Consider the following 25,776-nt stretch of genomic DNA (forward strand, 5'->3'; position numbering starts at 1 on the left):
GGGCTGCATGCTGGCCTTAATTTGCCCAGGTCTGATCTAATGGTACGCCAAAGAATCACTTGATCCAAGTACAGTGTTTTATTTTCCTTAATTCAAACAGTGTTATTGTTCAAACTGTGTGTCATGTGGCCAAAATATTACATTTACTTGTTAATTATAAATTCTGCCTTGTTTTTAATGAATAATTAGGCCTACTACACGACTGTATTTTAATGTTGGTCATTATGGTGGTACTTAGAGAGCCAAGTTCTTTCTGAGGTGGTACTTGGTGACAAAAGTTTGAGAACCACTTGGCATCAATGACTGACAACCATCCACAACCACGTCCATAAATCACGGCTGACAGCTACAAACTGCTCGGGGACATGTTCACAGGTGGCGTTCACAAGTGTTTGTCTTCGGTCAAGACAGCTTGACCAGTAAGTAGTCTGTCCTGAGCAGAGCTCCAGAGGGCAGAACGAGTTCAAAGGCAGCATCTGCAAGCACTGAGCCATAAATCAACAATACTTCAAACCAGTTTATTGTTTGAGGTCTGTTGACCAGTTGTGTGCACTGTATCTGCCACAGGACACTGAGCGATGTGCCCATCAATCGGCTGATTTTGGTAAAAAAAAGTATGTGATCCATATTGCAAAGTGAAGCGGATGCTTTAAGAACTGGACCTGCCTTAGGGCAGACCACTAGAGAGAGACATTGCCAATGAATGCCTTTTAATGGCCATCACAAACACCAAACCCCTTTGGATGATACTGTATTTATTTTTGGCTCGGTCTGTCTGGCTGACAAGCAAAAAGCAACTCAACGTGTTCGTCCATACACAGTGTGGTGCCGCTCCCCTAAGTTAGTAATAATCAACTCCATTGTGGCTAAACATGTTACACGCTGGGAACAATTTTTCCTGCATTGTTCCTGGCGTGTAACATGTTTAGCCTCGTCCTCCAGTGATAATGAACTGCCACAATAGAGTTGATTATTATTCACTCTATTGTGGCAGTATCACGTTAACTTCTTAGTAATGTTAAATAAGTGTAAACTAAATGAATAGTAGATTAATAAGAGTCTACAGAGAGGATAATATAACAATAATTGGTGTGTCAGTATTGTCGTAGTCAGTACACAACATGGAAGAGCACGGATCGTCGATACCAATGGTAGTATCAGTATATGATTGATACCAGAGTTAATAGATCGATATTTTTATTTTCTCAAAATATGTTTTTTTGTTATAATGTTTAAAAACTCAGGTAATAATTCCCTGCACTCAAAAGGACTTAAAACAAATAATTTAAATGAGTAATAGATTGCAGTTTTTACTTTTGTTTCATTGTGTATTACTAACTTTATTTTGATGTAACAATTGTATGTGTATTGCAGCTTCTCCACATCGCAGCCTTTTCTAAAACATTTCTACTACATAACTCACGGGTGTCAAACTCAAGGCCCGCGGGCCAGATCTGGCCCTCCATGTCATTTTATGTGGCCCGCAAAAGCCTGGAAATAATATGTGTCAAAAAATACCTAATATTTTCTTTATTTATTATATTTTCTTACTAAAGGTAGTAGGGTTTTTTTTCTAGTTTGACAAGGAAAAGAAATAGTGTCCAATATTACAACAAATATTATATTATCTAACTTTTTTAGTCAAAATCCAAATAAATGCTTAAATATCTGCTTAATTTATCATTTCGAAGCAAGTTATCCATCAAATTGTACACTATAAAAATGACCGATAGATTTTACTGTAAAATTTAAGGATGTATTATCTAACTTTTTTCGTCAAAATCCAAATAAATACTTAAATATCTGCTTAACTTATGATTTCGAAGCAAGTTATCTATCAAATTGTACACTATAAAAATGACCAATAGATTTTACTGTAAAATTTAGGGATATATTATCTAACTTTTTTCGTCAAAATCCAAATAAATACTTAAATATCTGCTTAACTTATGATTTCGAAGCAAGTTATCCATCAAATTGCACGCTATAAAAATGACCAATATATTTAACTGTAAAATTTAAGGAGTTTTTTTTTTTACAGCAAATTACTGTAAGTTGAAGAAAAAAAACGACCAATGTTTGTTTTTTTACAGTAAAATTCCATCGACTGAGCTGTCAGTTTTTTTTTTTTTTTTTTTTTTTACAGTACAATTCTATCGACTGAGCTGTCAGGTTTTTTTGTTGTTTTTTTTACTGTAAAATCCACGGTTGATGATTTTATGGTACCACATTTTATTATGATAAAAAACTGGCAGCCGAGTTGCCAAAATAAAATTAAACAGTGCTACTGTATTTCTATTTACAGTAGTATGTTGCAAAAAATAATAATAATGAAAACAAAAACACCATATATATTTTACAGTAAAAGTCTGGCAATGAAGCTGCCAGTTTTATTTCTGTAAAAACAGTGGTCAAATCCACAGAGTTTTTTTACTCCTTACATTAAAAAAAAAGTAAAATATTAAAAAAATTCATAGGCAAATTCATTCATTATTTGCGGTGTGGCCCTCAATGAAAACAAGTTTGACACCCCTGACCTAACTTAAGCATTTTCAAGCTTAAAAATGCACTAAAAATATCACTACTAGTGTACAGTATTATTGGCCAAAAAATAAGACCAAACCAATCAGAGTGCGCTGTTCAGTATCGAGGCCACTGATTGGCTTAGCCTAAGGCAGCATTACTATGTTGGATTAAAAGCATGTAAAGGTGACTAAAGAGTGTTATTTCATGTCCGTGCGGCTCACATAATGTCTAAACAATTATTTAGAAGGTAGTAAATAATAAATATATGATTTATAATTAATGATTCCTACTGTGAATTCATTTATTGACAGCGATAAACGAAGGATTACTGCAATAAAAGATAAGGAGTCATCTTAAATATTGTGTCGATATTGTTAAACTGTCAATAGGATTCACCATAAATACATTGAAAAATGTACAATTAACACATGTGATTGGTATCAGCCAATCTCACTCATGGATGATCGGAATCAAAATCGGAATTGGCAGCAATGAGCCCTGATCGTAATAATCCGTAATGCATTATGTCACACAAAAAAGATCCATCGGATAGTAACTTCTATGCAATCAATGCTTCATCTTATAATTGATTTAGGGTTCGGGTTTGTTACCGACTATCCTTTCTGAGGACAAAAGTGCCTTAAATCATTCCGGGAGCAGTGCCAAGACTTTAATCCTGGTTACACAGACATATTTATGTTAAGTCTGGCTTTAGCGACGAGCTTTTGGCAGTTGCAGGATTATGAGCAAAGTTGAATGTGAGTGCAGATGTTAAGACAATCAAATGATTTCAATTTCTCCCACTGGTGACGTGATGTGATGAAATGCTTGCAGTGTTGCATAACAGTCTTATTTACCTAACCACAGCTGTTCAGGTGACAACGCCATAGAAATTAAACTTGGATGTAGCTATCAATTAATCAATCAATATCCTTTATTTAACCTTTATTTAAAGGCCTACTGAAAGCCACTACTACCGACCACGCAGTCTGATAGTTTATATATCAATGATGAAATCTTAACATTGCAACACATGCCAATACGGCCGGGTTAACTTATAAAGTGCAATTTTAAATTTCCCGCTAAACTTCCGGTTGAAAACGCCTTTGGAGGATGACGTATGCGCGTGACGTAGCCAGTGAAACAGAGGTATGGCTCCCCATTGAAGCCAATACGAAATAGCTCTGTTTTCATCTCATTATTCCACAGTATTCTGGACATCTGTGTTGGTGAATCTGTTGCAATTTGTTCATTGCATTATGGAGAAAGAAGCTGAGCAAGCAAAGAAGAAAGTTGTCACTGCGAAGCGGAGTATTTTGCGAGGGAAGTCAGCAACACAACACAGCCGGTGTTTCATTGTTTACATTACCGAAAGATGCAGTCAAGATCGAAGAACTCGGACAACAGAGACTCTTACCAGGAGGACTTTGATTTGGATACACAGACGCAGACGCGATACCGTGAGTACGCAGCTGCGCTTCCAAACATTTGATCGCTTGCCCGTACGTGCGTGTCACGTACGTAACTTTGGTTGAATATATAAGCTTTATGAACCTTGGGTTAGGTGAACGATCCTTTGGGCTGAGTGAGTGTGTGTGTTGTGCAGGTGTTTGAATTGTATTTGCGGGTTATATGGACGGGATCCCGTCCATATAACCCGCTCAAGCTATAACTAGCTCGAGCTAGTAGCTATGAGCTAGCATAACAAACACCTAGGTGTTTTTATGCGGGATTAATTTGTGGCATATTAAATATAAGCCTGGTTGTGTTGTGGCTAATAGAGTATATATATGTCTTGTGTTTATTTACTGTTGTAGTCATTCCCAGCTGAATATCAGGTCACCCCCGGCTCTCACAGCATCTTCCCTATCTGAATCGCTTCCACTCCCCACTAGTCCTTCACTTGCACTTTCCTCATCCACAAATATTTCATCCTCGCTCAAATTAATGAGGAAATCGTCGCTTTCTCAGTCCGAATCGCTCTCACTTCTGGCGGCCATCATTGTAAACAATAGGGAACTTTGCGGAAATGTTCAATTGACTACGTCACGCTACTTCCGGTAGGGGCAAGCCTTTTTTATCAGATACCAAAAGTTGCGATCTTTATCGTCGTTGTTCTATACTAAATCCTTTCAGCAAAAATATGGCAATATCGCGAAATGATCAAGTATGACACATAGAATAGATCTGCTATCCCCGTTTAAATAAAAAAAAAATCATTTCAGTAGGCCTTTAAGGACTCATTGAGATTTTTCCAAAAGTGATCTGGCCAAAAGGGCAACAAAACAAAATGACAGAAATAAATATAGCAACAAAAACATCAGTAGTCACATACTATGGTGAAAACTACACATTTCTTACAACATTAAAAACCTCTGAAGGCTTAGTGGCCACATGTGTGGACAGCACCTTTTAGCTCTTTTTTCCAAAATTGTGTACACTACTGAATTGGGGTCTTATGGCCACTTATGTGGACACTGCCATACTGCCATCTGGTGGTGTCAGAAGAATATAACATACAATGGAATTTGGAGAAAAAAAAGTGTAAAAATAAGAATTAGCATGTCACTAAACATGAAGTATAGATTTGTGTACTTATGGACTAAGTACATCATATCAAAAGATGATTCTTAGTTTTTATTCTAATTAGGGTCCAATAAGCCCAAATAGCAAAGAGAAATACAAAAAAGTATGTAAACAAACAGCTTGGGCTTTAAGAGGTAAAACCATGCAATAGGTTAAACCAGGTCGGCAACCCACAGGTCTAGAGCCACGTCTTTAGCGCCACCCTAGTGGCTCCCTGGAGCTTTTTAAAAAATGCATGAAAATGGAAAAAGATGACAGAAAATAGTATATTTTTTGTTTTAACATGGTTTCTGTAGGAGGACAAACATGACACAAACGTCCCTAATTGTTAGAAATTCCACTGTTTATATTAAACATGCTTGACTGATGAGAGCATTTGGCAAGCACCGTTTTGCCCGACTAATTCCAGCGATCCCTGAACTCACCGTAGTTTGTTTACATGTGCAACTTTCTCCGACGCTGCCACAGAAAAGTGTTTTATGCCACTCCTTCTTTGTCTCATTTTGTCCACCAAATGTTTTATGCTGTGCGTGAATGCACAAAAGTGAACTTTGTTGATGTTATTGACTTGTCAGGCATATTTCGTCAGTGCATGACTGCAAGCTAATCGATGCTAACATGCTATTTAGGCTAGCTGTATGTACATATTGCATCATTATGCCTCGTTTTTAGGTATATCGGTGGCCTAGTGGTTAGAGTGTCTGCCCTAAATCGGTAGGTTGTGAGTTCAAACCCGGGGCCGACTCATACAAAATACTATAAAAATGGGACCCATTACCTCCCTCAGCATCAAGGGTTGGAATTGGGGGTTAAATCACCAAAAATGATTCCCGGGCGCGGCCACCGCTGCTGCTCACTGCTCCCCTCACCTCCCAGGGGGTGATCAAGGAGGATGGGTCAAATGCAGAGAATAATTTTGCCACACCTAGTGTGTGTGTGTGCCTATCATTGGTACTTTAACTTCATATTTGAGCTCATTTAATTTCCTTTACTTATGTCCTCTGTGTATTTAATTTATATTTGCATTTCTGATAGTTGTTTGTGTGCCGTTATAGACCGCAGCAAACCTTACCCAGCTTGCAAAGATTGTAATGAATCCACAAGAAGAAGACAGCCTGCAGTTTCCTTTAACTTGGACACACACATCTATACCTTTGACCATTACAAACCAGTAATTTCCAGGAGTTTTCTCACCCTCTGAGAAGCCTTTGTTTTACTAATGTTTTATCATTTTGTAAAAATGTGCAATATAAATATTAAATTTCAGCATTTTGATAGTAGGCTATTATAGTTAATATAGACACTTACATCATGTGTTGCCTACAATTTAACACTTATATAAGGCTTTTAATTTTTTGCGGCTCCAGCCAGATAATTTTCTTGTATTTTTGGTCCAATATGGCTCTTTCAACATTTTAGGTTGCCGACACCTGCTTTTAACAAATATTAAATGTTTCAGTATTTTTTTTAATTTTTTTTAAACAAGTACAATGCCTAATAGAACTGGTTTCTATATCCTTTAAAATGGACTGAAATTCCCCCAAAGTGATCATTTCAGGTAACCTTCAGTCCTTTTGTAATTCATTCCATGACCAGGCAGCAGCATATCTGAGTAGTCAGTGTACAGCTTGTGTAGCAGTGCTATCTTCCAAATGCAGGGGTGTCAAACTCATTTTCATCCCGGGCCACATCGCAGTTTCTGCCCTCAGAGGGCTGCTTGGAACGGTGAAACATACAACGATACAAACGTATTAGGGACGTACCATTAACTGTTATACTCTTACATGGCGATAAAATCCCCAATGTTGTATTACCGCTTCAAATTTACATTTTCATAAAACTGTGATGAATTAACTTACTTTGAAAAACTCAGGGTGATACTGTTTATTTCCTGCAGAAATAGCTAGCACGCTCCCCCCTTAATTTCTAAACACTTTGAAACCTTTACAAAATAAAATAGAAGAAGATAAACATATTTAAAAACTCTGATTAAAAAAAGAACACTATTCAATATTTCTTCTGCCAAGGAAAGTATACAGTTTGTGTTGCTTATTCATTTATTTTGAATAAAACTTGGTTAAACTATTTCAGTTTGTACAAGTACTTTTAGAGCAAAGCCGTGATAATAATGATAACCGTGTTATAATGTTTTAATTTCGTTACATCCTAAAAATGTTTAACGTCTTCATGACATTTCACTACTTTCCCTTCATTTGCTTATTATCATTCTTAACCGACAAACTGACAGAAAGCTTACTTTGGGATCACAAGTCAAGGCATTCAAGAGATTAAAGCAGATATTCAAGTTAAGATTTTGTAGAATTTATTTCAAAAAGGGTTATATTGAACAGTTGTCATCAAATAATACAAGACTATTTAGTTAAGAAGAACTGTTGCTACATGCAGCAGATATTTTTCTGTCAAAAATACATTTATGGCCTAAAAAATAAAATCACCAAATTTTTCACCAAAATTTGGATTTACGAATTTTTTACTTTACAAAAAAAATGGAATACAGAGATCATTCAAAACAAGTTTTTCTTTCATTTGATCAAAATAAAAGTAGTTTGAAATGACACTGCATACACTGCATCTTACTTTTATTAAAATTCTAATCTGTATAATGTTATTTTTTAGAATTTTAGATATGAATTGTACCTTTTTATGGAATAATAATTAAATTAAAAGCTTCCCTGCTTCAATAGAATAATCCTGTTAACAAAAATATTGCGTTGCACATTTTGCATGCAAATCATCTCCAACACTGAGGTCAAGAAAGTGCAAACTTCGAACTTCTGTCTTGAATAACATACTTATATGACTAAAAATGTAGCATTAAACATTGTATCCAAATAAATAATGAAGTCAAACATTGAGAGGACTATAGTTAGTTTCAGTAAATCGATGAAGTAAACGCAGCCTTTTTCATTCACACATCCTGGTGGTGTGCAAACCGACTGCTTTAGTGATCACTCTACGTCAGTGTTTTTCAACCACTGTGCCGCGGCATACTAGTGTGCCGTGAGATACAGTCTGGTGTGCCGTGGGAGATTATCTAATTTCACCTATTTGGGTTAAAAATATTTTTTGCAAACCGGTAATTACAGTCTGCAAATGATGTGTTGTTGTTAAGTGTCGGTGCTGTCTAGAGCTCGGCAGAGTAACCGTGTAATACTCTTCCATATCAGTAGGTGGCAGCTGGTAGCTAATTGCTTTGTAGATGTCGGAAACAGCGGGAGGCAGCGTGCAGGTAAAAAGGTGTCTAATGCTTGAACCAAAAATATACAAAAGGTGAGTGCCCCTAAGAAAAGGCATTGAAGCTTAGGGAAGGCTATGCAGAACAAAACTAAAACTGAACTGGCTACTGTCAAGACATGGGCTATGGCGCAGTTTCCTGCATGAGTTGCTTTCCCGGAATGCAAACAAACTTGACTGGACATCGGATGAAGGTAGATACATGTTTAATTATTTACTTAAAAAGGAACAAACAAAAGGCGCGCACAAGGCGGAGACAAAAACGTGACTAAGAAAACAAAAACTAGCACTTGGGCAGAAACTATGAACATGAAACAAAAACACTTACTGTGACATGGCATGAAGCATGAACTATGTTATCATCGGGTAGCAAAGGATAACAGCGGTAACAGAGTTAATGTCGCCAGGCTGACTTCCTGGCAACTATCGGCTCAAATAGTCGTGAACATGATTAGTAACAGGTGCGTGAGTGCAAACGTGAAACAGGTGGAACTAATGGGTTGCTATGGTGACCAAACAGGAACAAAAAAAGAGTCCAAAAACCAAACAGGACATAACTTAAACAAAACATGATCACAGACATGACAGCTACAAAGTAAACAAAAACAGAATGCTGGACGACAGCAAAGACTTACTGTGGAGCAAAGACGGCGTCCACAGTGTACAACCGGACATGATGTGACAATCAACAATGTCCACACAAAGAAGGATAAAAAACAACTGAAATATTATTGACTGCTAAAACAAAGTAGATGCGGGAAATATCGCTCAAAGGAAGACATGAAACTGCTACAGGAAAATACCAAAAAAAGAGAAAATGCCACCAAAATAGGAGCGCAAGACAAGAACTAAAACACTACACATAGGAAAACAGCAAAAACTCCAAATAAGTCAGGGCGTGATGTGACAGGTGGTGACAGTACACCTACTTTGAGACAAGAGCTATAGTGATGCATGCTTGGTTATGCTTTAAAGTCATATCCAACAATTGCGACAACGACTTTTTACTGTCGACTGAGTTTTGTTTTTTAATGATTTCTGCTGGTGGTGTGCCTCCGGAATTTTTCAACGCAAAAAATGTGCCTTGGCTCAAAAAAGGTTGAAAAACACTGCTCTACGTATTGTGCTTCTTTCTCATCATACATGGTATCATCACACGTACCAGGTGTAAATGACTCCACCATAGTAAGGTGATTTTTAGCCCTTTAGTTGTTTTGTTGTTGCGGAATATGAGTCATTTTTAATCTAAAATGAGACCATAACAAGATTCTATCAGTGGGCATCCTAATGACAGTGGACCTTCTACAGTGAGTGATGTTTTATTATGTATGTTGGCTCTTATGAAGCCTGCATGAGTAATAATCAGTGATGATGTGGGGGGGAAAAAGTGAACATTGTGATGTGTTTTTGAAATTCATGGACCGCGTATGGTTAAAATAATCAAAATACGTAAATATTAAATGTGATTATTAATGTGCCTGTTACTACATGACATATATATTTACATTATGTACAAAACCCAAAACCAGTGAAGTTGCCACGTTGTGTAAATGGTAAATAAAAACAGAATACAATGATTTGCAAATCCTTTTCAACTTATATTCAATTGAATAGACTGCAAAGACAAGATACTTAACGTTCCAACTGGAAAACTTTATTTTATGCAAATATTAGCTCTTTTGGAATTTGATGCCTGCAACATGTTTCAAAAAAGCTGGCACAAGTGGCAAAAAAGACTAATAAAGTTGAGGAATGCTCATCAAACCCTTATTTGGAACATCCCACAGGTGAACAGGCTAATTGGGAACAGGTGGGTGCCATGATTGGGTATAAAAGCAGCTTCCATGAAATGCTCAGTCATTCACAAACAAGGATGGGGCGAGGGTCACCACTTTGTCAACAAATGCGTGAGCAAATTGTTTAAGAACAACATTTCTCAACCAGCTATTGCAAGGAATTTAGGGATTTCACCATCTACGGTCCGTAATATCATCAACATTTTCTGAGAATCTGGAGAAATCACTGCACGTAAGCAGCAAGGCTGAAAAACAACATTGAATGCCGTGACCTTCGATCCCTCAGGCGGTAGTGCATCTAAAAGTGACATCAGCGTGTAAAGGATATCACCACATGGGCTCAGGAACACTTCAGAAAACCACTGTCTGTAACTACAGTTTGTCGCTACATTTGTAAGTGCAAGTTAAAACTCTACTATGCAAAGCCAAAGTCATTTATCAACAACACCCAGAAACGCCGCCAGCTTCGCTGGGCCCGAGCTCATCTAAGATGGACTGATGCAAAGTGGAAAAGTGTTCTGTGGTCTGATGAGTCCACATTTCAAATCGTTTTTGGAAACTGTGGACGTTGTGTCCTCCAAGCCAAAGAGGAAAAGAACCATCCAGATTGTTTTCAGTGCAAAGTTGAAAAACCAGCATCTGTGATGGTATGGGGGTGTATTAGTGCCCAAGACATGGGTAACTTACACATCTGTGAAGGCACCATTAATGCTGAAAGGTACATACAGGTTTTGGAGCAACATATGTTGCCACCCAAGCAACGTTATCTTGGACGCCCCTGCTTATTTCAGCAAGACAATGCCAAGCCACGTGTTACAACAGCGTGGCTTCGTAGTAAAAAAGTGCGGGTACTAGACTGGCCTGCCTGTAGTCCAGACCTGTCTCCCATTGAAAATATGTGGTGCATTATGAAGCGTAAAATACCACAACGGACACCTTGGACTGTTAAACAGGGTACATCAAGCAAGAATGGGAAATAATTCTACCTGAAGAGCTTCAAAAATGTGTCTCCTCGGTTCTCAAACGTTTGCTGAGTGTTGTTAAAAGGAAAGGCCATGTAACACAGTGGTAAAAATACCCCTGTGACAACTTTTTTGCAATGTGTTGCAGCCATTAAATTCAAAATTAATTATTATTTGTAACAAAAAAAAAAGGTTTCTTAGTTCAAACATTACATATCTTGTCTTTGCAGTCTATTCAATATAATAAAAGTTGAAAAGGATTAGCAAATCATTGTATTCTGTTTTTTTTTTACGAATTACACAATGTGCCAACTTCACTGGTTTTGTGTTTTGTGCATAGAACCTTAATAGAGGTGTTTAGATATTTTTAAGGGCTTTATAGGCAGAATAGAGCGACTCCAATAGGCTCCATTGTAAGCGGACCTTTGATCGCATTTATTGAATATTTAGAATGCATAAAAAAAGAAAAACATAAGTGTTCTTGTCGTACATAAGAATTGTAAATGATAGGCAAAATTCCCCCAAAGAGTGCAGTTCCCATTAAAACATATCGAGGTAATATAGTACAACATGTCGACATAAATAGATCTACAGTAACCCCTTGAGCTCTCAAATCTTGTGTTGACAAAGGCGCCCACCATGTTTGCTTAACCTGGTATATTTTTTTATAGGAATAATGTTTCTAGAAATACGACGCTGGACCAGGACTTGATGACCAAAACGGGTTCCACTGCGCTGTTAAACGGAAAGTGCTGTACACGGCGTCGGTTACATGCAACATGCCTTTTTCGTACAACCTCTACATCTTGAACCTGTTTGTCTTTCCCTGTAGAAAAACCCTGTTTACTTTTTTCAAATATAGCCACAGTAAAGCTATTTTGCTCAAGTTAAGAGGTGTTGAGTTAAAAGGGAAGTCATGTTTAATTCCATCCCTCCAACAGCTTATACTATATACACTCTGTCCTTATTTCATGAAGACTGCACTCGTTGGAACTTGTTGGAAGCAGATCAGAATCATATCCATATTTAAGTGTTACTTCTTTCTAAAAACTCCTATAGTCATATTTACATCAGCTAATGTCTCGTGTGGTACAAAGTGCTTGGATTCGAGTGTCCTTGGTTAGAGTCAGAGCGCTGTTTATTTTCTTTGTTGAGACTGCCATTACATTCCTAAGATAAGGAGCACAGCTAGACTGGGGAAACAGCAGGCGGGGGACAGAGGGAAGATCACGGGACTTCCGGGGGTTTGAGGGGAGACCGAGCTAGACCGATCTGGACCGGGCTGGGGAACGCTGGTGTGCTGGATTGGTCTCAGTTTGTCCTCTAAGCTTGGAGAATAAACCACAAAATACCAACTGCTGCCTGTTGATTGAATATAAACATCAGCTTATGTGCCATAAAAAGAATCTGGGAGAGACTAGCAATTTGAATTCCCCATTGGAGGAATGCTGGTCGACGCAACAATTTGGGGGCTTCGTCCGAGATGGCACGCTGTTGATTGATGACTTCTTGCAATCTTCTGGACAGACTCAATTGGCCAATTTAAGGTAAGCAGAACCTTTCTTTTTAGATAAAAGCTGCGTTAGGAGTCTGTCCTGAAGTCTGTAAGTCAAACACTGTTTTGTAATCCCAGGCACAGATTGGTGATTTTGATAGATTGATTGCATTTTTGCCGAGCCTGCCATTGCATTAAAATTGTAAATAAGTGGTCAACTCAGGCCATTGTGTCTCGATTACCGTGACGGGCAGTTTCATTGACGAGTGAACTAATAGTTGGGTGTAGCTTACCCTGGGAATTTGGTCGTCCCTTAATGAGTTCGGGTTGCAAGATCCTAGTGAGATAAGACACTAAAATGTAAGGAAGCGGGTTCAAAGATCCCAGTGAGATAAGACACTGAAACGTAAGGAAGCGGGTTCAAAGATCCCAGTGAGATAAGACACTGAAACATAAGGAAGCGGGTTGAAAGATCCCAGTGAGATAAGACACTAAAACGTAAAGAAATAGACACATGGCCTTGGAGTGTGACAGACAGGAATGTGATGGCGGTCTGGGAAAAATGTGATTAATCATTACTGTGTAATGATCAATTGAATGGACGGTTGGAACTAGCAGGTAGAGAAAAAAAAAAAGAGAAAAAAGGAGAACGTTCCTTGAAAGGGTTAAGAGGGAGTTTACAATACTCGCAAAGTCGTGAACTCAAACGTCTGGTAAAATAAAAAATAAAATAAAATAAAAAAGTAACTGGAAGTTTTATGGTAAAGTGAAACGCAGAGAGTGTGCTGCTGAGTGTGAGTGTGTGTGAGTGGGAGTGCTTACGCGTGCTCGTGTGTGTGTGTGCTGCTGAGTGTGAGTGTGTGTGTGCGGGAGTGCTTACGCGTGCTCATGTGTGTGTGTGTGTGTGTGTGTGCGGGAGTGCTTACGCGTGCTCGTGTGTGTGTGTGCTGCTGAGTGTGTGTGTGTGTGTGTGTGTGTGTGTGTGTGTGTGTGTGTGTGTGTGTGTGTGTGTGTGTGTGTGTGTGTGTGTGTGTGTGTGCGCTGGTGAAAATGGAACACTCAGGGAGAGAATTTAAGAGTTTGGCGTATGATAAAAGTAAACGGGGATTACGTGGAAAAACGAAATGCAGCAACAGAAACGATGATTAATGACAGAATGAACTGATTGGTTTTTTGTCTGCCGCGCATGTGCAAGACAATTCAAACGACCCGCCCAGACTTTGACTAGGACACCGCCCCCTACTCCAGTGACAAGAGAAGGAGGTATTAACACGCCCCCTTTAAGATTAATGCTGCCTCCGAAAATTAACCCCTTGTACACGTCTGACCATTTTCTCCGGCAGACATTTTTGACACATGACATTAACACTTTGGGCATACTACAATATAAGTCTCTTGCCGATGCATACGTGCAAGCCATTGTTGACCTTGCTTTCCCACCTGTACCTCCGGGAGGGAACCTTTGGCCAAACACTTTGGACAAAGTTAACCCTGATATACAAGGTGCCAAAAACAATATATGGCAGGACATTTTATTCATCCCATGCAAAATAGGGCTAATGACAGAGCAACAAGGAAACGACTACTTAAATTACAGATCGCTGAAGATAAAAGGTTAAAAGAACCAAAAGGTCAAATATCAGCTAGGGTATATTCAGCAGTGGGTGACCTTGCTTTTGAGTTCCAACAGGCGGAGGAAAGAATCCTCAACAGACGTGCGGTTGGACTCGGGTGGTGGACAACACGATGCTTCAAAGCCGGTCTGGGGTAGACACTGTTTCGGCTGTGACCAGCCTGGTCACTGGAGTCGTGACTGTCCGAACATTTCCGAACAGGAAAGGTTCCGTCGTGCCAACAAACGAACACGAAGGCGTGTAAGAGGACGCCCACATCAGGAGTCGCAGCAGGAAGTACCGACAGGACCCCTGCTGGACATGAGTGTCAACGGACAATTTTATCAGCCACCCATTCGATTCTGAATGCAGAGGTACCAAAAAAAACTGTGTGCTTCCTCTTTAAAGGTCGAAGGCTTCGCTGGGGTCACAAGAAGGTTACCTGTCACCAAACCACTTCCGGATCAGATTGCTGGACCTCCTTTACAGACTGTACCCTGACATTCAAATCGCAAAGAAGGAACATTCCTGGTGTTACCTGACGGCTGAACCACCCAGCTGCGACACCACTACCAAGACTCCTCCATGAGCTCATACCACAGCCTGAAACAACAGGAATGGCTGACATCCAACTGCTCTAACAGTGAAAACCCTGACTGACTGAGATGCTTCCGTGTGTTCTGACACCCGACTCGCCATATGTTATGATTATTTATATATGTTGGAACTCAAGGTGTGGCTGCTCATGTTGACCTATCTTTGCAACAGCTAGCATGGTATAAGATGGACACAATAGTGTCCCACATTGTTCCCTTGCTCTCTGTCTCGCCTACAAAACCAAAGAACTTAGGTCCAATGATAAGACACGGCGTAGCTGCCAAACATTACACCGACACCCAAATACCACATTTTCAATTGTTTAGGTTTAGCCCATGGTTATGTTAAACACATAACTATGGGCTGAAATTTAGACACCTGTAGGCTACGAGGAGCTAGCAGCTACACAACAGCTGAGCTAAAACGACACATTACACATTTAAGCATATCAAATAATTATAGTTGCTCATTACATACACATAGTCGTCAAGACAGAAGTCTGATAGAAAGTATTCAGTAACAAACGTGTCTGCATCATTCAACTTTCTACAACATGAGCTTGACTTAATGAATTATTGGGGCCACCAGGTGTGGTAAAATTTCAAAATACTATTGCTAAAGCATCCACCATAAGGGTAGTATTTTTCTAGTATTGGTGACAATATAAATATAAGCATATTTTGTTACTTTCACCATATTGAATAAGTTACATAAAAGTTAGGGTTCAGATGAGTTTGAGTTAATTGTGATATTGCTAAGGGGTCCCCTACCCTAACACCACCCCCCAGTGGACCATAGAGGCTGAAGAGACAATCATTGACCTCAAACATGACCTGTCCTCCGCTACTTGACTATTAGCTGACCTTTTTCTTAGATGTTTCTGAAAGTGATAGTATGACTAACAGTCCTTTTTTTCAGAAACAGAAGGGGGTGAGTGAGGGTGGATACAGACTCCTTGGAACAAAATCGACAATCATCCGACTCTGACACATTCCATAGTTTTAACGTTTTTACCGTGGGTAAGAACTTATAACTAATTTTAATTTGAAAATAACGATTTTACACATCGATAGTAGTTTAGTAGATCAAATTTAGAATATGGAGGAGGTGAGGGTGAACCATGTATAGTCTTTGATTTCACTGATATGATCAATACGGTACAAGGGAAAAGGTACGTACTGACTTGTGTTGACAATCACAGTGGTTGGCCGGAATCAACAACAACCTCAAAAGAGGATGCAATATCAGTAATTAAATGACTTGTGAATGACCTAGTACCCCGACATGGTTTCCCCAAAAAGATTAGGTCAGACAACGGCAACAATTTAAAAAAAATACTCACTTAGCCTTGGTCGAAAAGGCTTTCGGACTAGAACACAGGTTTGGGGTACCATCCTGAGTCCCAAGGTAAGGTTGAAAGGATGGACCAGAACATTAAAAACTAATTGGCTAAAATCTGTGCACAGACCAAATTTAATTAGATTGACATGTTGCAATTAGCGTTAATGATCATTCGAAGGCCCGTGAATAAAACTGTTTTACCGCCCTTTGAGTTTTTCACCCTATGAGGTGCATACAGGTCAGCCATTCACAGGACCAGCAGCCCCCCATGGAAGGAGGACTCAGCGTAAAACCAAAATGGTATTTTACACAAAAAATTGCAGAATTTGTGTGCCAGTTCTTCTGTACAGATTCCCTTCCGCCCGCTGAGAGGGTCAAGATCAAGGTCATCAAACGCAAGTGGACGGAGTCCAGGTGGACTGGTCCCTTCTAGGTCGTAGAACGGACGTCCCACGCCCTTCGACTGGCTGGTGGAGGGGACACCTGGTACCACCTCTCCCTCTGCACTACAGCTGAAGAACCTGACAGATTACCAGCGGATGTCATTGCTGACATCGCCACATCATCTGCCCCACAGCCCAGGAGACGAGAGAGATTTTCTACCTACATTACTTTTTTCAACTTCTATATTGCATATCCTTGTGTGAGACCAATCCAGTATGCTAAATGTTTCTTAGTTTTTCTTGCTTGTTTTCAGCATAACTGTATGTGTCGTTACATTAAGTGAAAAGTTTGATGTTTATCCCCGTTTTGTTACCTAAATTACTCTGATATTGATAGACGAAAGGCAGGATGTTACACCCGGTAGTGCTCCCTGACGGACTGGTGTTTGGGCGTGTTCTACTGTCTTTGTGTCTCAGTTCATCCTTCCTGACGACAGTGACTGACAAGTGTCTAAGAACATACAGCGGACTTTAAATGGACTGGGTCAAAGGGGATAGCAAGACTTATTTTTGACCTGTGCAGTGTGATTAATTACGGGGGACACAATAGCTATTACCGTGGTAATAACCTCTATATTTGTTACGACTCAACCCTGAACCATTGGTGTCGGATGCAGACAACATACTCTGGTAAGTTGTGCCCATCGTCCCTTTTATGTTGTTTTGGGGCTTGACCTGACTGATACAGACGCTAAAGGAATTATTAAAATTAATGTCCTTGAGAGGGCGTTAACTACCTCTACACCCTCTGTAGCACCTAAAGTACCACCCCACTTCGGTGGTGTTTCAAAGGCTCACATCTGTGCGTGCTAATGACATCACCACCGAAGGCCTGGTAACTTTGACCTTTGACCTTAGGAGCGGGTGCAGACAACCTGTGGCTCAGGTGGATGCCAAAACCTGGGTGACTGTGTTGCGTCTTCCGCTGGACGTCCCTTTTCCCACACTTACCCCGCCCCTTTTAAGTTGACTGACATGTGTACCCTTCTGTTGACAATGCTACCCGACTTCTTCCCTTTGTGGCCCAAAAGCTGATTTACACGCGTTTTCAAATTACAGGACCCTCTTCGTCCCCCAACGAATTGGGTGACATCAACCGTTACTGGTGCACCACACTGATAGATGGCTCTAGGATAGGCCCTTGGGCACGAGCTGACTTATTCTGGTGTTGTGGGAAGCACAGATTGTACATTAGAATCCCGACGTCAGCCGTTGGGCTTTGTGCTATGGTTAGACTGGTGACCCCACTCACCAAATCAACACCCCTTGGAACTCCTGTTTCAGCGGCCTCTCTAACTCCCCGCCGCCGTTGAGACTAACCAACCTGACTCGTGACACAGTTGAGGGACTTGCTGAACAACCTCCCTCGAGACCATCCAGAACCGCACAGCCCCTTGTGCTAAGTGTCACTAAAGGGGGTCTAGCAAAATGGTAACTTTAAGACTTTAATGTGGGGCGTGCTTTATAAGTTTTGTACAAGTAATAAAGATCTTATTAGAAGATCTTAAAGGGGGACTTGTTGGAAGCAGATCAGAATCATATCCATATTTAAGTGTTACTTCTTTCTAAAAACTCCTATAGTCATATTTACATCAGCTAATGTCTCGTGTGGTACAAAGTGCTTGGATTCGAGTGTCCTTGGTTAGAGTCAGAGCGCTGTTTATTCTCTTTGTTGAGACTGCCATTACATTCCTAAGATAAGGAGCACAGCTAGACTGGGGAAACAGCAGGCGGGGGACAGAGGGAAGATCACGGGACTTCCGGGGGTTTGAGGGGAGACCGAGCTAGACCGATCTGGACCGGGCTGGGGAACGCTGGTGTGCTGGATTGGTCTCAGTTTGTCCTCTAAGCTTGGAGAATAAACCACAAAATACCAAATGCTGCCTGTTGATTGAATATAAACATCAGCTTATGTGCCATAAAAGAATCTGGGAGAGACTAGCAATTTGAATTCCCCATTGGAGGAATGCTGGTCGACGCAACAACCTGCAACATGAAACTGTTGGAACAGGGGCAGAATCTGAGCAAAAACAGCTGACTCAACCACCTGGGAGCCAAATGTTCTGGCTTGCTTATCCCTGCTCCACCCTGATCCCAAACACTGTGGACTTTGCACACTTTGTTTGTTTGGTGGGCTCAGACGACAAAACAAATGTCAGGTGCAGACTGTCAGCATGCGAGAATCAAACCAGAATATTTACATCCTAATAGTAGATCAATTATCTGGTAAAATGGGCTTTTGTCTTTAATGCACAGTAGAAGCTCTATCATACAGCTCGGCTCAAGGTGACAAATGATATCTGCCTGAGCACAGACGCAGGCAAAGTCTCCATCTCAGGCTACGTTCACACTGCATGGCAGGATGTCCAATCTGGATTTATTTGTCAAATCCCATATTTTGATGTACCGTATTATCCGGACTATAAGGCGCACTTAAAATCCTTTATTTTCCTCAAAACTCGACAGTGTGCCTTATAACCCAGTGCGCCTAATGTACGGAATAATTCTGGTTTTGCTTACCGACCTCAAAGTAATTTTATTTGGTACATGGTGAAATGATAACTGTGACCAGTAGATGGCAGTCACACATAAGAGATACGTGTAGACTGCAATATGACTCAAGTAAACAAAATTGAAAATATAGAACATTACACACGGCGCTCAAAAATCTATCAAAATGTTTTAGTACGCCTTTGGTAAGCTATGAAGCCGCACCGCTTGATGGATTGTCGGCGCATTAAACATAGGAGTATTATTATGGTGTGTGTATAAGGTGAGACATATTATCTGGCGTTTTGTTTCGCATTATTATGCAAAAGCGACTTTCCTTGCCTTCTGGTACCTGCTGATCTGTATTTGGGATCTGCATAAGTCCTGAAAATTTGCGCGCTTCCGCCTTTGTAGTCCATGCCGACACCATAGTCGATAAGCTTCTTCTTTTTCTCTATCTTCTTGATATGGGACATTCATCCTCCGCTGTTGCCATTTCTTATATAAAGTAGTGTAAAGTTCTTACTTATATCTGTCAGTAAACTCGCCATGAAAGCACTAAAACATACCGGTGTAGTGAGTTTACATTATTCACCCAAGGAACTTTAGTTATCAGAGAGTTCCAGTCGGACGGTTTTTCACGGGACACATTTGTTGTTGTTGTTTCCGGATGAGGAGATGCTGCTCCGTTATTGATTGAAGTAAAGTCTGAATGTCATTAAAACAGTTAGTTCCATCTTTTGACACTTCTTCCACTCCCGTCCTTGCACGCTACACCGCTACAACAAAGATGACGGGGAGAAGACGCTGTCGAAGGTGAGCCACGTAAATAAGACCGCCCACAAAACGGCGCATCCGGAAGCGACTGTCAGAAAGCGGCTTGAAGATGATCTGTAAAACATCATCTATGCAACATTTTGACCAAAGAACCACCATTACATGTTATGTAGACCACAAGGAAGTGTTTTACATTTAGAAAAAAAAAAAAAAAGACTCCTTTAATGCGCCTTATAATGAAAAAAGATCGAAGATAGACCATTCATCGGCAGCGCGCCTTATAATCCGGTGCGCCCTATGGTCCTGGAAAATACGGTTGTCGTTCACATTACAAAAAAAAAAAGGATGTCTGATGTGAACGCAATCTGATCCCACGTCATGATGTCACACGTGCTGCAGTGCTTACAAAAGTAAACATGTCAAGGATTTTGTGCAACTAAAGTCAACATTTTCTGAACCATATTATTTCACATAGGAAATTACAATGGAAGAAGGCAAGACTTTGGCAGTTTGTAAGACATTTGCTTCAGCGTTTGCTCCAAAGAACGTGTGGGCGAGCAGTCCAAGAGAGGAGTGGTGGAACATTGACGTGAGTTCCTAAAACATATTTTTTGCCTGTTTTCAGCTCATTTCTCAACTATTTATTCTGCAACTGTCTTTTTTGGCAAAGAATCATGACACTTATCCCTTTTTGATAATATACAATTATTTTGCCTCGAGGGGGGGCCAAATTTAGAGAAAAAAATGTGTCTGGGGGCTGGTATATCTATTTTTAGGAACACTAATACAAAACCTCACAATAATGTCTGAATGCTAATAACGTTATGACAGACCGCCTTAAAAAACGGAATGGAATTTAAATTGTTTTTATTGAATGAGACACCCAGAATGTACATGAAAATAAAGAAGGATAAAACACTGAATATTGACAACATATGATGAGGTGGCGACTTGTCCAGGGTGTACCCTGCCTACCGCTCGAATGCAGCTGAGATAGGCTCCAGCACGCCCCGCGACCCCGAAAGGGACAAGCGGTAGAAAATGGATGGATGGATGAACGTCACACCCCCTCTCCATCGACATATTTTACAATCAAGCAAAACGCAACAAAAATGCAACAAACACAGCAAAATATGAACGCGAAGGGTAAAAAAAACCCACCTACAATGTGATATATCACTAAGCTTTAGAACTTTGTTGTAAAAATCTCCTTCCACGTCTGTTCCTGACACCCACATTTCAGTCTCTGGAAACCCTCTGTGGAAACGCTCCCCACCCACACTGCTTGGTGCCTCGTCTGAGCTGCTGTGACTTAGATCACCATAGTAACTAATTAGATTACCATAGTAACTAATTAGATGACCATAGTAACTAGTACATCATGCAAAAGCGCAGATTCCAACCATTGAAATACTTTGTATTAGAGATGTCCGATATTATCGGCCAATAAATGCTTTCAAATGTAATATCGGAAATTATCGGTATCGGTTTCAACCTCCCGATATTCCCGGGAGACTCCCGAATTTCAGTGCCCCTCCCGAAAATCTCCCGGGGCAACCATTCTCCCGATTTCCACCTGGCCAACATTATTGGGGGCGTGCCTTTAAGGCAGTCCATAGTGGATCTAACATAATATTGTGAGAGTCCAGTCCATAATGGATCTAACATAATATTGTGAGAGTCCAGTCCATAGTGGATTTAACATAATAGTGTGAGAGTCCAGTCCATAGTGGATCTAACATAATAGTGTGAGAGTCCATTCCATAGTGGATCTAACATAATATTGTGAGAGTCCAGTCCATAGTGGATCTAACATAATAGTGTGAGAGTCCAGTCCATAGTGGATCTAACATAATATTGTGAGAGTCCAGTCCATAGTGGATCTAACATAATAGTGTGAGAGTCCAGTCCATAGTGGATCTAACATAATAGTGTGAGAGTCCGCCATAACCACAATACCAGGGGGAGCTCCACAAACCACGTTAAACCCAGATTCTGATCCAACAAAGGTCTTAACTCATTCTCCTTCTATGCCACATCAAAATGGAATGCACTCCCAACAGGTATAAAAGAAAGTTCATCTCTATCCTCCTTCAAAAAAAAGAACACCTCCAGACAACTTCTACCCTGGACTAACACCCACACCCCTCCACATCCCACCTCCCTGGATTGTAAATAATTAAATGTAAATAATCAAATGTATATGACCTACTCAGTGGCTTAGTGGTTAGAGTGTCCGCCCTGAGATTGGTAGGTTGTGAGTTCAAACCCCGGCCGAGTCATACCAAAGACTATAAAAATGGGACCCATTACCTCCCTGCTTGACACTCAGCATCAAGGGTTGGAATTGGGAGTTAAATCACCAAAAATGATTCCCGGGCGCGGCCACCGCTGCTGCCCACTGCTCCCCTCACCTCCCAGGGGGTGATCAAGGATATGGGTCAAATGCAGAGAATAATTTCGCCACACCTAGTGTGTGTGTGACAATCATTGGTACTTTAACTTTTTATATACTCGTTCTTATGCTTTCTGAACTCACTTTGTTCACTGCTCTCTGTACATATCCTACCAAGTCAGACCTACACTGTTTCAATGTCCATTTCTCTGATGATGCAATTGTTGATGACTGAAGTGCTGATATCAACCCCCCCCACATCCCACCCCACGGATTGTAAATAATGTAAATAATTCAATGTATATACTCTGATGATTAACTTGTGTGATGACTGTATTATGATAATAGTATATATTTGTACCATGAATTGATTTGCGTGGACCCTGACTTAAACAAGTTGAAAAACTTATTCGGGTGTTACCATTTAGTGGTCGATTGTACGGAATATGTACTGTACTGTGCAATCTACTAATAAAAGCTTCAATCAATCAATCAATCAATCAATCAATTAATCAAAAAGTCTGGTCCATAGTGGATCTAACATAATAGTGAAAGGCTGGCCGACTTACCTGTGACGAGCTCCCGGACATCCGCATCCACGGTCCTTCTCAGTAGTCGAAGCAAAGCTGGGATGCCTCCGGCGTTCCTCAGCGCGATCTTGTTGTCGTCCATGGCTTTACCGTAAACGAGGTTCCTCAGAGCTCCACACGAGTTCCTCTGGACCTCCAAGACTTTGTGGTCCAGCAGGTCGACCAGGTGTTTGACGCCGCCGAGCCGACACACCTGTGAGGAGGATCAACGAGAGTCAGCACAAAAACTAATAGGGTAATATCCCGGTAACAGTTAGAGATGTTACCTCAGTAGAAGCATTTAAGTCCCATCTTAAAACTCATTTGTATAATCTAGCCTTTAAATAGACCCCCTTTTTAGACCAGTTGATCTGCCGTTTCTTTTCTGCTCTGCCCTCCTCTCCTTCGTGGAGGTGACCACAGATGAGGCGCTAGCTGTCCAAAGTTGGGACCCAGGGTGGACCACTTATCTGTACATCAGTTGGGGACGTCTCTGCCCTGCTGACCTGTCTCCACTCAAGATGATCCCCTGCTGGCCCCACTATGGACTCTCTCACACTATTATGTTAGATCCACTATGGACTGGACTCTCTCACTATTATGTTACATCCACTATGGACTGGACTCTCACTATTATGTTAGATCCACTATGAACTGGACTCTCACACTATTATGTTAGATCCACTAAGGACTGGACTCTCTCACTATTATGTTACATCCACTATGGACTGGACTCTCACTATTATGTTAGATCCACTATGAACTGGACTCTCTCACTATTATGTTACATCCACTATGGACTGGACTCTCACTATTATGTTAGATCCACTATGAACTGGACTCTCACACTATTATGTTAGATCCACTATGGACTGGACTCTCACTATTATGTTAGATCCACTATGAACTGGACTCTCACTATTATGTTAGATCCACTATGGACTGGACTCTCACTATTATGTTAGATCCACTATGGACTGGACTCTCTCACTATTATGTTACATCCACTATGGACTGGACTCTCACTATTATGTTAGATCCACTATGAACTGGACTCTCTCACTATTATGTTACATCCACTATGGACTGGACTCTCACTATTATGTTAGATCCACTATGAACTGGACTCTCACACTATTATGTTAGATCCACTATGGACTGGACTCTCACACTATTATGTTAGATCCACTATGGACTGGACTCTCACTATTATGTTACATCTACTATGGACTGGACTCTCACAATATTATGTTAGATCCACTATGGACTGGACTCTCTCACTATTATGTTAGATCCACTATGGACTGGACTCTCACACTATTATGTTAGATCCACTATGGACTGGACTCTTACTATTATGTTGGATCCACTATGGACTGGACTCTCGCACTATTATGTTACATCCACTATAGACTGGACTCTTACACTATTATGTTAGATCCACAATGGACTGGACTCTCAACAATTATGTTAGATCCACTACGGACTGGACTCTCACTATTATGTTGGATCCATTATGGACTGGACTCTCACACTATTATGTTAGATCCACTATGGACTGGACTCTCACTATTATGTTACATCTACTATGGACTGGACTCTCACAATATTATGTTAGATCCACTATGGACTGGACTCTCTCACTATTATGTTAGATCCACTATGGACTGGACTCTCACACTATTATGTTAGATCCACTATGGACTGGACTCTTACTATTATGTTGGATCCACTATGGACTGGACTCTCGCACTATTATGTTACATCCACTATAGACTGGACTCTTACACTATTATGTTAGATCCACAATGGACTGGACTCTCAACAATTATGTTAGATCCACTACGGACTGGACTCTCACTATTATGTTGGATCCATTATGGACTGGACTCTCACACTATTATGTTAGATCCACTATGGACTGGACTCTCACTATTATGTTAGATCCACTATGAACTGGACTCTCACACTATTATGTTAGATCCACTATGGACTGGATTCTCACTATTATGTTAGATCCACTATGGACTGGACTTTCACACTATTATGTAAGATCTACTGTGGACTGGACTCTCTCACTATTATGTTAGATCCACTATGGACTGGACTCTCACACAATTATGTTAGATCCACTATGGACTGGACTCTCACAATATTATGTTAGATCCACTATGGACTGGACTCTCACACTATTATGTTAGATCCACTATGGACTGGACTCCCACTATTATGTTAGATCCACTATGGACTGGACTCTCACATTATTATGTTAGATCCACCATGGACTGGACTCTCACACTATTATGTTAGATCCACTATGGACTGGACTCTCACTATTATGTTAGATCCACTATGGACTGGACTCTCACACTATTATGTTAGATCCATTATGGACTGTACTCTCACTATTATGTTAGATCCACTATGGACTGTACTCTCACTATTATGTTACGTCTCCATATCTGCGGTCCCCTCCAAGGTTTCTCATTGTCATCCCATTGGGTTGAGTTTTTTCTCGTCCTGATGTGGGATCTGAGCCAAGGATATCGTTGTGGCTTGTGCAGCCCTTTGAGACACTCGTGATTTAGGGCTATATAAGTAAACTTTGATTGATTGATTGAAGAAGTAAAGTTCAAAGGAGACAAATTTTACATTTCTAACTGTTCAGACTTATTCATGTTCAAACTTGTTCTGCATGATGTGGAAGTGTTGTATCATGAATTATGATTTATGTTCACCATACTGTTTTATGGTAACTAGGGTTGTACGGTATACCGGTATTAGTACAGTACTAATGAATCATATTCGGTACTATACCGGCTGTAAAAAGTACCCACCGGGTGTAGGGTGGGAGTGGAACGACTCTCGACCCCGAGCCAATCACAAAAAAATAGGCATGGTGGCGGAAGAATGCCAGGGAAACAGAGCGTG

General features: G+C 40.4%; 1 protein-coding gene across 4 annotated transcripts in view; it reads right to left on the reverse strand.

The window, feature by feature from the left end:
* The window catches only part of LOC133664931 (plakophilin-4-like), a 246,263-nt gene that overhangs the window by 30,303 nt on the left and 190,184 nt on the right, over positions 1 to 25,776 (reverse strand). For all 4 annotated transcript variants that reach the window (XM_062069971.1, XM_062069969.1, XM_062069972.1 and 1 more), the window contains one exon: positions 22,846 to 23,059. In XM_062069971.1, coding sequence (XP_061925955.1) covers positions 22,846 to 23,059 — 214 coding nt within the window. The remainder of the gene's footprint in view (positions 1 to 22,845; positions 23,060 to 25,776) is intronic.

This window comes from Entelurus aequoreus, linkage group LG14 (assembly GCF_033978785.1).
Source record: "Entelurus aequoreus isolate RoL-2023_Sb linkage group LG14, RoL_Eaeq_v1.1, whole genome shotgun sequence".
In the NCBI taxonomy this organism is placed as follows: Eukaryota; Metazoa; Chordata; class Actinopteri; order Syngnathiformes; family Syngnathidae; genus Entelurus; species Entelurus aequoreus.